The 14,676-nt window shown below is 55.0% G+C and overlaps 1 protein-coding gene across 3 annotated transcripts; it reads right to left on the bottom strand.

Annotated features, from left to right (window-relative positions):
• Nucleotides 1–1,042: 1,042 nt before the first annotated feature.
• On the bottom strand, nucleotides 1,043–14,676 carry ZNF500 (zinc finger protein 500). 3 transcript variants are annotated; one of them, XM_031658509.1, is made up of 6 exons: nucleotides 14,387–14,676; nucleotides 12,917–13,428; nucleotides 9,931–10,114; nucleotides 9,632–9,696; nucleotides 6,835–6,931; nucleotides 1,043–2,440 (listed from the first exon to the last, which is right to left on the bottom strand). In XM_031658509.1, exons 2-6 carry the CDS (start codon nucleotides 13,328–13,330, stop codon nucleotides 1,758–1,760), a joined length of 1,443 nt encoding a protein of 480 aa, XP_031514369.1. In that variant the 5' UTR covers nucleotides 13,331–13,428; nucleotides 14,387–14,676; the 3' UTR covers nucleotides 1,043–1,757. The 3 variants fall into 3 exon arrangements, with proteins under 3 accessions (XP_031514369.1, XP_021787418.1, XP_009194188.1); XM_021931726.2 differs by lacking the exon at nucleotides 14,387–14,676 and adding an exon at nucleotides 13,986–14,378 and having other exon boundaries at nucleotides 12,917–13,808; XM_009195924.4 differs by lacking the exon at nucleotides 14,387–14,676 and adding an exon at nucleotides 13,716–13,766.

Raw genomic sequence — 14,676 nt, 5'->3', positions numbered from 1 at the left:
CTGGCTCTGCCACCTGGGCAAGGTTTTCATGCTCCCAGTGATCCGGTTCCTCCACCCACTGAAGGAGAATCATGGCCGGGCGCAGTGGCTCACGCCTGTAATCCCAGCACTTTGGGAAGCCGAGGTGGGTGGATCATGAGGTCAGATGAGGTCAAGACCAGCCTGACCAACAAGGAGAAACCCCCATCTCTACTAAAATACAAAAATTAGCAGGGCGTAGTGGTGCACGCCTGTAATCCCAGCTACTCAGGAGGCTGAGGCAGGAGAATCACTTGAACCTGGGAGGTGGAGGTTGTGGTAAGCCGAGATCATGCCATTCCACTCCAGCCTGGGTAATGAAGCTAGACTCCATCTCAAAACAAAACAAAACAAAAGAGAGAATCATGGGGGTCCCCCCAATGGACTGCATGAGATAACATTACAGCACACGCAGGCACCTGGGACTCACAGCTCCTGCAAAACTCCCCCATCACGTGAGTGCTGAGGATGACGCCCATGAGATGGGGAGTTTTGCTGTGGTTTCCACAGCTGCCCTACGACTTCTGAGATGACTAAGCCCACCCATTAATGACTCTATCACACTGCTCGTCTCGGCCACTCACCACCGTGGATGTGTACAGACCAGCAGTTCCCACACAGCACAGGGAAAGACAAAAGCTGGAAGGTGAAGGCTTCTTACCTTAGAAAGACAAAGTGGGACAACCACGGAAGGCCACATCCCAGACACTAAGGGGCGAGCAGCAAAGGTAGCCCTGGGCCCCTGCCCTGGGGAGGTGTCAGGCCCATCACATCCCTGGCGACAGGTCAGGAAGATGGAATTCAGGGGTGCCTTCCCACCCCAGGCGTCTTGCACCCTGCAGAGCAGCCATGGATCTGCAAAGGGGACTGGAATGCTGGAAAGCCCCAGGCTCCATTTGGAAACTCTGGCAGGATGAAGAAGCTGGAGACCATGTCCTGTGAAGGCTGGGGTGCAGCATGGCTCCCTGCAGCAGACTAGGGAGGGGCCCCTCAAATTCATGTCCACCCAGACAGGTGACCTTGTTTGGAAACACGGGTTTTGATGATTTAATTAGTTAAAATGAGGTCACAGTGGATTGGGGGACCCTAAACCCAGTGAGTGGTGGCCCTACCAAAAAGAGACTGGGCATGGCAGCGCACACCTGCAACCCCAGATACTCAGCAGGCTGAGGCAGGAAGATCGCTTGAGACCAGGGGTTCGAGGCTGCAGTAAGCTATGATCATGGCACTGTACTCCTGCCTGGGGGACAGAGCAAGGCCCTGTCTCAAAAAAAAAAAAAAGGGGGGGGGGGGGGGGGGGGGGGGGGGGGGAGGGACACACAGAGATGGCACACAGGGTCACAGACACACAGGGGAGGGGTAGGGACGTGGTGATGAGGCTGTACACCAGCAGCCACTGGATGCTGGAGGCAGCTGATGGACCCTCCCGGGCACTTCAGGAACACCTTGGGTGTGGGCTTCTGGCCTCCTGAGCGCGTCTCTGGGGCTGAAGTCCCTGCTCTGTGTCACCTGTTCTGGCTGCCAATGGACACTCACAGAGCCTGTCCTTGCCCTTGCTCTGCAACCAGTGCCCAGCTTCCTCCGCGGCCCGGGCATCCCAAATGTCCCTTGCTGGCCTCGTACTGGGCCATGGGAGGAAACAGGCAGCTGGCAAAGCTTTTGGACCAGGCTCTCTGGCAGCTTCCTGAACTCTGTGCCCAGGGACGAGAGTCCGGCAAAGGGAGTTTCAGGCATGGTGATCAGGCCTTGGCCCCGGGGCCTCCAGGAGCCACTGGCTGGAGCATCAGCAAGGAGCCTGCCCCCGTGTGGGTCCGCTGGTGCTTGTGCAGGTCGGTGCCCCGGCGGAAGCCCCTGCCACAGGCCGGGCAGGTGTAGGGCTTCTCACCTGTGTGCGTCCGGCGGTGCGCACTGAAGTGGGAGCTGTTGTTGAAGCGCTTCCCGCACTGGGTGCAGGCATAGGGCCGCTCCCCGCTGTGCGTCCTGCGGTGGATGACCAGGCTGGAGCTCTGGCTGAAGCGCTTCCCACACTCGGGGCATGGGTAGGGCTTCTCGCCCGTGTGCACCCTCTGGTGCGTGCTGAAGTTGGAGCGGTCGCTAAAGCCCTTCCCACAGACCAGGCACTTGTAAGGCCGCTCGCCCGTGTGTGTGCGCTGGTGCTTGGTCAAGTGAGACGTCTTGCTGAAGCCTTTGCCACATTCGGGGCAGGTGTACGGCTTGTCAGTCCCATGGGAAGCCCCTCTTCCTGGTTGGGGGCCGCCTCTTGGCAGCTCAGACCTGACCAAGCCCCTGACTGGGGCTGGCCTCTGACCTGGGAGCGGGTGGCCAGGCCCCTGGCATCGCGCTGACAGCACTCGGTACCACTCCATTCTCACTGGGGCATCCTCCCTGCCATCACCGCCGTCCTCTAACTGGATCCCAAGTCCTGAGACAGAGAAAACACAATCTCTAAGAATTAATGGCAAGAGGGCAAGGGAAATGCTTCTAATAGGAAGATGAAGGCCTCACAGGGCTCCTAAAGTTCCCCTACAAAATATTTAGCAGGGGCTGGGCACCATGGCTCACGCCTGTAATCCCAGCACTTTGGGAAGCTGAGGTGGCAGGATTGCTTGAGCCCAGGAGTTCAAGACCAGCTTGGGCAACACAGTGAGATCTCGTCTTTACAGAAAATAAACAAAACTAGCTGGGCATGGTGGCGTGTGCCTGTAGTCCTAGCTACTCAGCAGGCTGAGATAAGAGGATCACTTGAGTCCAGGAAGTCGAGGCTGCAGTGAGCCGTGATCGCGCCACTGCATTCCAGCCCGGGTGACAGAGTGAGACCCTGTTTCAAAAACTAAACAATCAATAAAACAAACAAACAAACAGGAACTCATTTGACCATTACAATAACCCAGTGGGTCAGTGCTGTTACCTGGGGAAACCAGGGCACAAAAGTGTTAAGGAACTTACCCAGAATCACCGGGCTGGTAAGTTACAGAGCAAGGGCCATCAAACTCTGGACTCTGCTGTACCCTCTAAGCCAGGGGTTCCCACCCAGTGGCAAGGTCTGGAGATGTTTTTGTTGTGTCTGGGGAGGGGGTTGTAAATGGCCTCTAGTGGGCAGGGGCCAGGGCTGCTGGAAAACCTCCTGCCCAGCACAGACAGCCCCACGTGGAGAGCCATCTGGCCCGAACGCCAGCAGCAGCAAGGTGGAGAAGCCTGCTCTGGGCTGTTCTGGCTGAGCAGAGCAGTCATGGGTCCCAGCCACTGGACCTCCCTTGTACTTGGTGCAGCCCCTGAGGCCCCTCTGCACATCCAGGTTCTAGAGCCACCACCGTCAGGACAGGAGAACAGGGGGAGGGGCCTGGAATGATCCAGGCTTTGCCCCTTCCAGGAAAAGGCCCTTGACTTCTCTGCTTCTCCTCTGCAGCATGAGGGTGACTGCAGCTGGGGACCTGGTAGTGCAAAGTGCACTGGGGTGCCTGGGGGGCTGGGGGAGCAGCCGTCTTCATAGCAGTCCCGAAAGGCTCTTCACATGGTAGGCATACGCTGACCTCACAGGGGAGGGACAGAGCCACCCACTGCCCTTGGAAACGTCCACTTTAAGAAGCTTCCAGCCCCAGACCTCCTGGGCGAACCCTTCTTGCCCTCCCCTCCCATCTCCAGGCCTAACTTCCAGACAGCCAAAGATGCGTTTGGCACTTACTGAGCCTCAAATTCCACATCTATAAAACTGAGAGGAGGCCGGGCATGGTGGCTCATACCTGTAATCCTAGCACTTTGGGAGGCCGAGGCAGGCGGATCACTTGAGGTCAGGAGTTCGAGACCAGTCTGGCCAACATGGTGAAACCCCATCTCTACTAAAAATACGAAAATTAGCTGGGCGTGGTGGTGGGTGCCTGTGCCTGTAATCCCAGCTACTTGGGAGGCTGAGGCAGGAGAATCACTTGAACTCAGGAGGCAGAAGTTGCAATGAGCCAAGATCGTGCCACTGCACTCCAGCCTGGGTGACAGAGTGAGACTCTGTCTCAAAAAAAAAAAAAAAAAAAAGAAAAGAAATAAAACTGAGAGGAGGATTGGAATCACCTCATTGGCCTGTTATAATAATATTTTATTTATTTATTTTAGAGATAGGATGATATGGTTTCAATCTATGTCCTCACCCAAATCTCATGTCAGACTGTAATCCCCAGTGTGGAGGTGGGACCTGGTGGGAGGTGAGTGGATCATGGAGGCAGATTTCTCATGAATGGTTTGGCACCATCCTCTTAGTACTGTCCTGGCAATAGTGAGTGAGTTCTCACGAGATCTGGCACCTCCCCTCCCTCCCCTGCTCCTGCTCCAGCCATGTGAGACATGCCTGCTCCCCCTCTGCCTTCCACCATGACTGGAAGCTTCCTGAGGCCTCCCCAAAAGCTGAGCAGAAACCATCATGCTTCCTGTACAGCCAATTAAACCTTTTTTCTTTATAAATTACCAGGTCTCTGATATTTCTTTACAGCAATGCGAGAATGACCTAATACACAGGGCCTCACTATATAGCCAGGTTGGTCTCTAACTCCTGACCTCAAGGGATCCTCCCACCTCAGCCTCCCAAAGTGCTGAGATTATACGTGGGAGCCACAGTGCCCGGCCTTCTTGTAAAAATAGTTTTTTTTTTTTTTTTTTTTTTTTTTTTGAGATGGAGTCTCGCTCTGTCACCCGGGCTGGAGTGCAGTGGCCAGATCTCAGCTCACTGCAAGCTCCGCCTCCCGGGTTCCCGCCATTCTCCTGCCTCAGCCTCCCGAGTAGCTGGGACTACAGGCGCCGCCACCTCGCCTGGCTAGTTTTTTGTATTTTTTTAGTAGAGACGGGGTTTCACCGTGTTCGCCAGGATGGTCTCGATCTCCTGACCTCGTGATCCGCCCGTCTCGGCCTCCCAAAGTGCTGGGATTACAGGCTTGAGGCCCCGCGCCCGGCCTATTTTTGTTTATTTATTTCTGTTTTTTTTTTTTGAGATGGAGTCTCGCTCTGTCTTCCAGGCTGGAGTGCAGTGGTGCGATCTCGGCTCACTGTAACTTCTGCCTCCCAGGTTCAAGCGATTCTCCCACCTCAGGCTCCCAAGTAGCTGGGATTACAGGCGTGAGCCACCACGCCCAGCTAATTTTTGTATTTTTAGTAGAGATGGCGTTTCGCCATGTTGGCCAGGCTGGTCTCGACCTCCTGACCTCAGGTGATCCACCCGCCTTGGCCTCCCAAAGTGCTGGGATTACAGGGGTGAGCAACCGTGCCTGACTGTAAAAATATTTTTAAAAGAGACTCGCCGAGCGTGGTGGCTCATGCCTGTAATCCCAGCACTTTGGGAGGCCGAGATGGGCGGATCACAAGGTCAGGAGATCGAGACCACCCCAGCTAACACGGTGAAACCCCGTCTCTACAAAAATACAAAACAAAACAAAACAAAAAATTAGCTGGGCGTGGTGGCAGGCGCCTGTAGTCCCGGCTACTCGAGAGGCTGAGGCAGGAGAATGGTGTGAACCCAGAAGGCGGAGCTTGCAGTGAGCCGAGATCGCACCTGCACTCCAGCCTGGGCGACAGAGCGAGACTCCATCTCAAAAAAAAAAAAAAAAAAGAAAGAAAAGAAAAAAACCCCTGAAATAACAACTGTTGGTGTGCACGTGGAAAAACCGGAACCCCTGGGCACTCTTGGTGGGTACATGAGATGGTAGAGATGCTGTGGAAAACAGCATGGCAGTTCCTCAAAAAATTCAACACAGAATGACCATATATGCTCCAGCCATCCCACTGCTGGACACATCCACCCCAGGAACTGAAAACAGAGCTGATCAGAGATACACCTGTATACCCACATTCACTGCAGCATTATTCACAATGGAATATTCTTCAGCCTTAAAAAGGAAGAAAATTCTGGAGGTCTCCCAAAGAAGGAAGTCTGCCTCAAGACCGTGGCACAGAAATCCTAAGCTTCCAGCCTGTTGGCCTCGCCTGCAAATTTCAAACTTGTCAACTTCTGTAAGCAACCAAGGGAGCTGTTTGAGTACCCACTCCTTAAAATAAATCTGTGTGTGTGCGTATCTTCTATTGGTTCTGTTTCTCTGGAGAAGAACCCTAATACAAAGCGACATCTCACTGTCATTACAAAAGGCTTCAGCATGGCTGGGCACAGTGGCTCACGCCTGTCATCCCAGCACTTTGGGAGGGCGAGGTGGGCAGATCACCTGAAGTCAGCCTGGCCAACATGGCGAAACCCCATCTCTACTAATAACACAAAAAGTTGCCAGGCATGATGGCAGGTACCTGTAATCCTAGCTACTTGGGAGGCTGAGGTGGGAGAATCACTTGAACCCAGACGGTAGACGTTGCAGTGAGCCAAGGTTGTGCTACTGCACTCCAGCCTGGGCAACAGAGCAAAACTCCACCTCAAAACAAAATAACCAGAAAAGGCTTCAGCAGCATCAGGAAAGGCAGGAAGAGACAAACGAGCAGAGAAAGAGCTGAGGAGCTAGTGCTGGGTCTGGGGCAGGGTGGTGCCGAGTGCGATGGGGAGAGGCAGCTCTGCCCTGGAGAGGAGGGCACAGGGAAGCTGAAGTGAAGTAGGACCAGCGTGTAGGTGGCAGGAGCAGAAGAAAAGGATGGCAAGGCAGTGCTGGCCATCTGCCTGGGTCATGGCCAAGTGCCTGTGCAGGCCCTGCAACTGGGACTCTGCAGGGACACAGGCAGCCCTGGTCACACGGGATCGCCCCAGGCCAACTGGACCAACAGAACCAAGCCCAGGAACTGGTGCCTGAGAGTTCCTATTTTTGGCAAGCCCCCTAGAGGACACAGTCCCTTGCAGGTTACCTTCATTCTCCAGTGGCACGTCCCGCTGAGCTGGGTCCAGGCATCCTGGCTCCTCCCCAGAAAGGTATACAGCCACGTCCTCCAAGTTCACGGGTGCCTGCCAGAATGCACCCCACTCAGTCCTGGCCCCAAGCAAGCTGCCTCCTCCCCAACTGAGGCCACTGGCCCAGGCAGCTGCACCCGCACTGCCCCTCGAGGCTGGGGCCAAGTCTGGTGGTGCAGCTGGTCTTTTCCACTCTCGTTGCAGTGGCGAGTCCTGGTGCCTCTGCCCACTGCTCCCACGCGCCACCGCTGCAGAGCTGGGACACCACTGCACAAGGGACAGACTTGCCACGAGGAGCGGTGGACCCACTGCGCACTCAGTCACTGGGGCCCAAGCTCCACAGGGAGACGAGAGCATCCCCTGGCTCCACGGCCAGCCAGCCCTGGGACCCCGATGCGGCAAACAGGGGTCTTCAGGATGCCTCTGGGCCAGTGGTTCCCAGATGTAGCACCAGACTGATCCCGAAGCACGATTAAAAACAAGCAAACCCTTTCCAGAACAGGCAAATCCACAGAGACAAGAAGGAGCTTTGTGGTTGCCAAAGGCTGAGGGAAAAACAGGGAGAGACTCTGGTAATGAGTCTAGGGGTCTTTGCAGGGAGGTCTAAAGAACATGTTCTTAGGCCAGGCGCGGTGGCTCACGCCTGTAATCCCAGCACTTTAGGAGGCCATTACAAAAGGCTTCATTACAAAAGGCTTCAGCATGGCTGGGCACAGTGGCTCATGCCTGTCATCCCAGCACTTTGGGAGGGCGAGGTGGGCAGATCACCTGAAGTCAGCCTGGCCAACATGGTGAAACCCCATCTCTACTAATAACACAAAAAGTTGCGGGAGGATCACCTGAGGTCAGGAGTTGGAGACCAGCCTGACCAACATAGAGAAACCCCATCTCTACTAAAAATACAAAATTAGGCCGGGCACAGTGGTTCACACATGCAATCTCAGCACTCTGGGAGGCCGAGGCGGGTGGATCATGAGGTCAGGAGATCGAGACCATCCTGGCTAACACGATGAAACCCTGTCTCTACTAAAAAATACAAAAAATTAGTCGGGTGTGGTGGCGGGCGCCTGTTGTCCCAGCTACTTGGGAGGCTGAGGCAGGAGAATAACGTCAACCCGGGAGGCGGAGCTTGCAGTGAGCCAAGATCACGCCACTGCACTCCAGCCTGGGCGATACAGCAAGACTCCATTTCAAAAAAAAAAAAAAATAGCCAGGAGTGCTGGTGCATGCCTATAATCCCAGCTACTCAGAGGAAGGACAGAATAGCTTAGACAGGAGTAGGGTTGCAGTGAGCTGAGATCATGCCACTGCATCAGCCAGGCAACAGAGAAAAGAGACTCCATCTCAAAAAAAAAAAAAAAAAAAAAATTAGCCAGGAGTGGTGGCGTATGCCTATAATCCTAGCTACTCAGAAGGCTGAGACAGGAGAATAGCTTGAATCCAGGAGGCAGGGCTTGCAGTGGCGAACCGACATTGTGCACACTCAGCCTGGAAACTGGCGAGATGCTATCTCAAAAAATATATATAAGGCCGGGTGCGGTGGCTCAGGCCTATAATCCCAGCACGTTGGGAGGCCAAAGCAGGTGGATCATCTGAGGTCAGGAGTTCGAGACCAGCCTGGCCGACAAGGTAAAACCCCATCTCTAGTAAAAAATACAAAAAAAATTAGCCAGACATTGTGGTAGGTGCCTGTAATCTCGGCTACTCGGGAGGCTGAGGCAGGAGAATCACTTGAACTTGGGAGCCAGAGGTTGCAGTAAGCCGAGATCGCACCATTGCATTCCAGCCTGGGCAACAAGAGCAAAACTCCATCTCAAAAAAACAAAAACAAAACAAAACAAAATATATATATATACACGCACATGTATATATATAAACCATAAATAAATAAAAATAAAAATCAAACAGGCCAGGCACAGTGGCTTATGCCTGTAATCCCACTGCTTTGGGAGGCTGAGGCAAGAGGATCACTTGAGACCAGGAGTTCAAGACCAGCATGGGCAACATAGCGAGACTGTGTCCCTATAAAAAATAAAAAACCCAACTAGCCGGGTTTGGTGGTGCATGCCTGTAGTCCCAGCTAACTAAGGAGGCTGAGGCAGGAGGATCCCTTGAGCCCTGCAGTGAGCCATGATCATGCTACTGCACTCCAGTGTGAACAAGGAGTCAGACTTTGGCTCAAAAAAAGAAAAAACAAAAACAGAAACGAGCAAGCAAACAGAGGAGACTCCCATTCCAGTCCAGGGGTGTCGAGGAACCTGTGTCTCCCCGAGGAGTCCCAAGAGATTCCTGTGCCCAGCGGGGTACAAGTCACCACTGTCTCACTGTTGGACCACAGAATCTTCCGGGCACAGCCGAGTTCTCAAATGGCCTCTGGAGAGAAGAAAAGACTTCCCAGGAGGCCAGGGGAAGTGACTCCAGCATTGGAGCAAAGGGAAGAAACTCCAGGGAAGAGCTCCTCTGACATCCAAAACCTCGGCCCCCAGGAGAGGCGTCCCCTTAACAAGGAAGTGTGACACACAGGAGGTCCGGCCAGACCCTAGGGTGCTGCAGACCAGGAGCATCCCCTGGCTCCACGGCCAGCCAGCCCTGGGACCCCGATGCGGCACACAGGGGTCTTCAGGATGCCTCTGAGCCAGGGGTTCCCAGATGTAGCACCAGACTGATCCCGAAGCACGATTAAAAACAAGCAAACCCTTTCCAGAACAGGCAAATCCACAGAGACAAGAAGGAGCTTTGTGGTAGATCACTCACCTGAGACCAGGCCGAAAGGAAGGGTGAGGCCGACGCTATCTCCTGATGCCGGGGGGCCGGAGGGCCTGGGAAGGAGCGGAGTCATCACCAGTCACACAGCTCACCTAGCACCGCCCCTGCCGCCCCTGCACACCAAGACCCCACAGCCCAGTGGCCGCCCACCCAAGATCCACTCCTTGTTGGAGAGTCTGTGCACCCCACATCCAGGCAGGCCTCTGCCCTGGCCACACACCACACTCCATTCGCCTTCACCCCCTCCCCTGCACCACTTCTCCTTCCTCCAAAGGGGTGCTACTCACCCCTCTCTGGCCACAACAGTGGGCCCCCCTGTGGCCTGTGGCTCAGCTGGGCTGGGGGCTGCTGGCTGGAGCATCGAGCCTCTTCCTCCAGGGACAGATCCTCTGGCTGAGCCTCTGCCTGGCGTTTCAAGGACTGTCGCCCCATTCTGAGGGGCACCTCATCATCAGAAAGCAGCTCTGAGCCCTGCACACAGACAGAGATCTTGCCCACCAGCTCCCAGAAGGCCAGAAGGAAAATCCCCGCAGGGCCCCACACCCCTCATCTCAGGCACCCCAGCCGGCTGCCCACCCCCAGGCTGTCTGCAGCCTCCCTCCCTCTGCCCAGCCATGTGGCAGTGCTCCCTGCAGCCAGCTCCCAGCCTGCTCTACTCCATGGTCTCTCCCTGTTACCACAATCATGTCCCCATCACATTCTTACCCTCCATTCCTTGGTCCTCCTGATAGACCCTGGGCCAGAAGAGCCCTGAGTCAGCCCTGGCCTCATTTCAGAAGTTCACATAACTGCATTTGCTAGATTTTTTGAAATTATCTGGCCAGCCGCAATGGCTCACACCTGTAATTCCAGCACTTTGGGAGGCCGAGGCGGGTGGATCGCTTGAGGCCAGGAGTTCGAGACCAGCCTGACCAATATGGTAAAACTCCATCTCTACTAAAAATACAAAAATTAGCCGGGCATGGGGGCAGCGCGCCTGTAATCTCAGGTACTTGGGAGGCTGAGGCAGGAGAATCGCTCGAACCTGGAAGGTAGAGGTTGCAGTGAGCCAAGATCATGCCACTGCACTCCAGCCTGGGTAACAGAGCAAGACTCTGTCTCAGGGGGGGAAAAAAAAAGAAGAAATTGTCAACAGGTGCTCTGAGATTATCTATTTCCTAATTCCAGGAAAGGTGATTTGAATGAAATTGAGTCTTAGAATTGAGCTCAAAAGGCCGGGCGGTACGGTGGCTCAAGCCTGTAATCCCAGCTGGGAGGCCGAGGCGGGTGGATCACGAGCTCAGGAGGTCCCGAGACCATCCTGGCTAACCACCGGTGAAACCCGTCTCTAAAAATACAAAAAACTAGCCCGAGGCCGAGGTGGCTGAGCCTGTAGTCCCAGCCTTCTTCGGAGGATGAGGCAGGAGGCCGTTAGCAAGCCGGAGGTGGAGCTTGCAGTGAGCTGGTCGGCCACTGCACTCCAGCCTGGGTGACAGGCGAGACTCCGTCTCAAAAAAAAAAAAAAAAAAAGAATTGAGCTCTAAAATAGCACTTGGATAAGAAACACCCCTAGGCAACTGCAAAGCCAGCATCAGGGGCCCATCTCTGGGTTCCTCTTGTCCACCATTCCACACCTCTAAGGGAGGGTAGTCCTCTTGGGGAGCAGAGCCCACCCCTCTCAGCTCAGTCATGGCCATGAGGCATGTGTGCAGAGGTGCCGGTGCAGTGACAGAAGGAAGCCATGCTGGGAACCCCAAACACTGAAGCTGTAGTGGCCGGGAAAGAGGCTGGCCAACTGGGAAGAAATCCCAATTTCTTGGCCACCACGATGGCAGGATTTTCTGACTTCGGTCCCCTCACGCTGTGCTCAAGCATTAGGGGATGTGTCTCCTCTGTTGGCTGCAAAAGCCCAGCAGTGTGCAGCCAGCAGCACTGCCACAGGAAGAGAGGCAGCTGGTCAGCACTGCCCATGTGCGCCATCCACACAAGGCCCTGAAAAATGAACTGAAACAGGAGATGGCAGGACTTCTCCTTTTTAATCTCCAGGAGTTCAATGACTGAAACTGAAGCAGGAGGAATGAGTAAGAGGCTTCCCCTGCTCCTTCAAATGGGGCTGGAAGGAGGTGGAGAGACACTGTCTACAGAGATTTCGGGGTGTCAGAAGGGTCCTGTCTGTGCTGTCCAGTACAGTAGCCACTGGCCATGTGTGACAACTGAGCCCTTGAGAGGTGGCCAGTGTGACTGAGGAACTAATTTAACATTCTACAAAGTGGCTGGGCGCAGTGGCTCATGCCTGTAATCCCAGTACTTTGGGAGGCCAAGACAGGCAGATCACTTGAGGCCAGGAGTTCGAGACCAGCCTGGCCAACATAACGAAACCCTGTCTCTACTAAAAATATAAAAATCAGCCTGGTGTGGTGGCACACGCCTGTAATGCCAGCTACTTAGGAGGCTGAGGCATGAGAATCACTCCAGCCTGGGCGACAGAGAGAGACTCTGTCTCACAAAGATAAAAATAAATGTGCATAGCTTTAATTTAAAAAGCTACATGTGGCTGGCAGCTACTGTTTTGCATGGCATAGTTCTAGAACCTCTGGGGCTCTAACCAAAGTGCCCCCCATGCCCCTGGTCTTTCTTCCCAGTATTCTCTCACTTTGGGGGTCTTTTCAACTCCCTGCCTTGGAAGGTCCTGGATCTCTCTCCCACCAAAACCTGTGTTTGGGGCTGGCGTAGTGGTTCATGCCTGTAATCCCAGCACTTTGGGAGGCTGAGGTGGGAGGATCACTTGAGGCTAGGAGTTCAAGACCAGTCTGGGCAACATGGCAAAATCCTGTCTCTACAAAAAATACACAAAATTAGCCAGGTGTAGTGGTGCATGCCTGTAGTCCCAACTACTCAATAGGCTGAGGTGGGAGGATCCCTTGAAGCCTGGAGGTAGAGGCTGCAATAAGCCGTGATCACGCCACTATAGCCTGGGAAACAGAGCGAGACCCTGTCTCAAAAAAAAAAAAAAAAAGAAAAAGAAAAAGAAACACCTGTTTGGCCTATCCTAGGACAGTGTTCACAAACCATCTGCACTAGCTAATAAAGGGCTATCGGGGTAGGATGAGGTTAATCAAAGGGTGGACGTCCACTGGGCAAGGCTGAGAAACCTTTTGCAGTTGCCTTCTTCAAAAGGGTTCAGGGGCCAGGCAGCTACACTTAGTCACCCAATGAGCAAGGAATCTCCAGCTGCAGACCCCAGCAGCAGGGCCCCATTTCCTCACCTGAGGGTCAAAATGCCCCCCACCTCACCCGCTGCCTGTGTTTCCTGGGCTCCCGCTGCAGCCCTTCCACGAGGACCACGGCCTCCTCACCGCTCTCCGGCTGCTGCTCACGCACTCGAGCCTGGATCTCCCCTGGCAGCACAGTCAGGAACTGCTCCAGCACCAGCAGCTCCAGGATCTGCTCCTTAGTGCGCAGCTCCGGCCGCAGCCAGCGGCAGCACAGCTCCCAGAGGCGGCTCAGGGCCTCCCGGGGCCCAGCCACCTCCTGGTAGCAGAAGAGCCGGAAGAGCTGGCGGAAAGTCTCAGGGCTGGGGTCCTCCGACTCCACGGAGGGCTCCTCTTCCAAGCGGAAGTCCTCCTCCACCTTCACAATCAGGATCTCATCCTGTTCCAGGTCCTGCTCCAAGGCTGGCAGGGGCTGGAGGTCAGGGACGGTGGCCATTGCTTCCGGTGGGCCTGGTTCCTTTTCAGGCCTTAGAGTCGAACCCGTCTCTCTCTATACGTCTGGCCGGACACAGGAAGAGCGTTTTTTTCAGGGCCCTGTGGAGAGATGATAAAACCATCTAAAGGGCAGCCCTGGGGCTGAATAAGCCCTTTGTACTGGGAAGCCAATGCCCTGGTTCCAAGGCCAATTCACCGCACGATGGAAAAGGAAAAGGAAAAAGGAAAAGGAAGTACATGAATGCCATCTTTGCTATGAATTCCCGGATAATTCACTGAAGGGCTCTGGGCTTTGCTTCCTCACTGGGCAAAGAGATGATAACAGGACCTACACACACAGGTTGCTGATAGAACTAAAAGGGATGGCTGGGCGCAGTGGCTCCCACCTGTAATCCCAGCACTTTGGGAGGCTGAGGCTGACAGATCATGTGAGTTCAGGAGTTTGAGACCAGCCTGGTCAACATGGTGGAATCCCATCTCTACAAAAAATACAAAAATTAGCCCGACGTGGTGGTAGCACATCTGTAATCCCAGCAACTCTGTAGGCTGAGACAGGAGAATCGCTTGAACCCGGGAGGCGGGAGGCTGCAGTGAGCTGAGATCGCGCCACTACACTCCAGCCTGGGAAACAGAGAGAGACTCAAAACAAAAACAACCTAAAAGGGATGTTTGCGGTCAGAGCTCCAGAATAGTTATTTTCCATGATTACAGTGGGTCCTATATGGAAAGGGTTCCTTTGGAAATCTGATGAAAAGTAGGGCCCTTCTGCCGAGGAAGGTGCAGACTCTGCCTCAACTTGATCCCCGGTGTCCAGGTCTGGCGAACCCTGAAACCCCTACGCGGCCCTGTCAGGCACCCCCGAGTGGGTGGTCGCAACGGCCCCCCAATTCCAGGGTCCTGGGAGAGCTGGGACCCCCAGGCCGCACTGCTTTGCCGTCTCACCCCTCAGGTGGAGGGTGAGCAGTGCCCGAGTCCGCGGCACAGACCCCGGCGCTGGCGCGGGCCGCGAAATCGAAGCTTCGGCCCGGACCCGCGTCTTCGCGCCCCCCGCACTCACTGGAAGCCCTGCGGGCCGTGGGCAGTTCGGGGCAGGACCGGAGCGACGGGCCTCGCCGGGAGTGGGACTGCTGGCCTCAGGCTTTGCAGCCCGGGACCCCAGAGCCGGGGCCGGAGACCCCAAACCAGGCGTGGAAACCAGGCCGTGTGGGCGGGCCCACGGGCGGCATTGTGGGTAACGTAGCCTTGGCACCATTGCCTGAGCCGGCTGTTGGGGCGTGGCAACAAAGCCGACTGGGCGGGTCCGCGACGTGCACTGTGGTTAATGTGGTCCTCAAAGGAACGCATTGT

Source organism: Papio anubis, chromosome 18, assembly GCF_008728515.1.
Source record: "Papio anubis isolate 15944 chromosome 18, Panubis1.0, whole genome shotgun sequence".
NCBI classification, from domain to species: Eukaryota; Metazoa; Chordata; class Mammalia; order Primates; family Cercopithecidae; genus Papio; species Papio anubis.
Note: the sequence above shows the minus strand (reverse complement) of the source record. Positions and strands in the feature narration are given on the sequence as shown.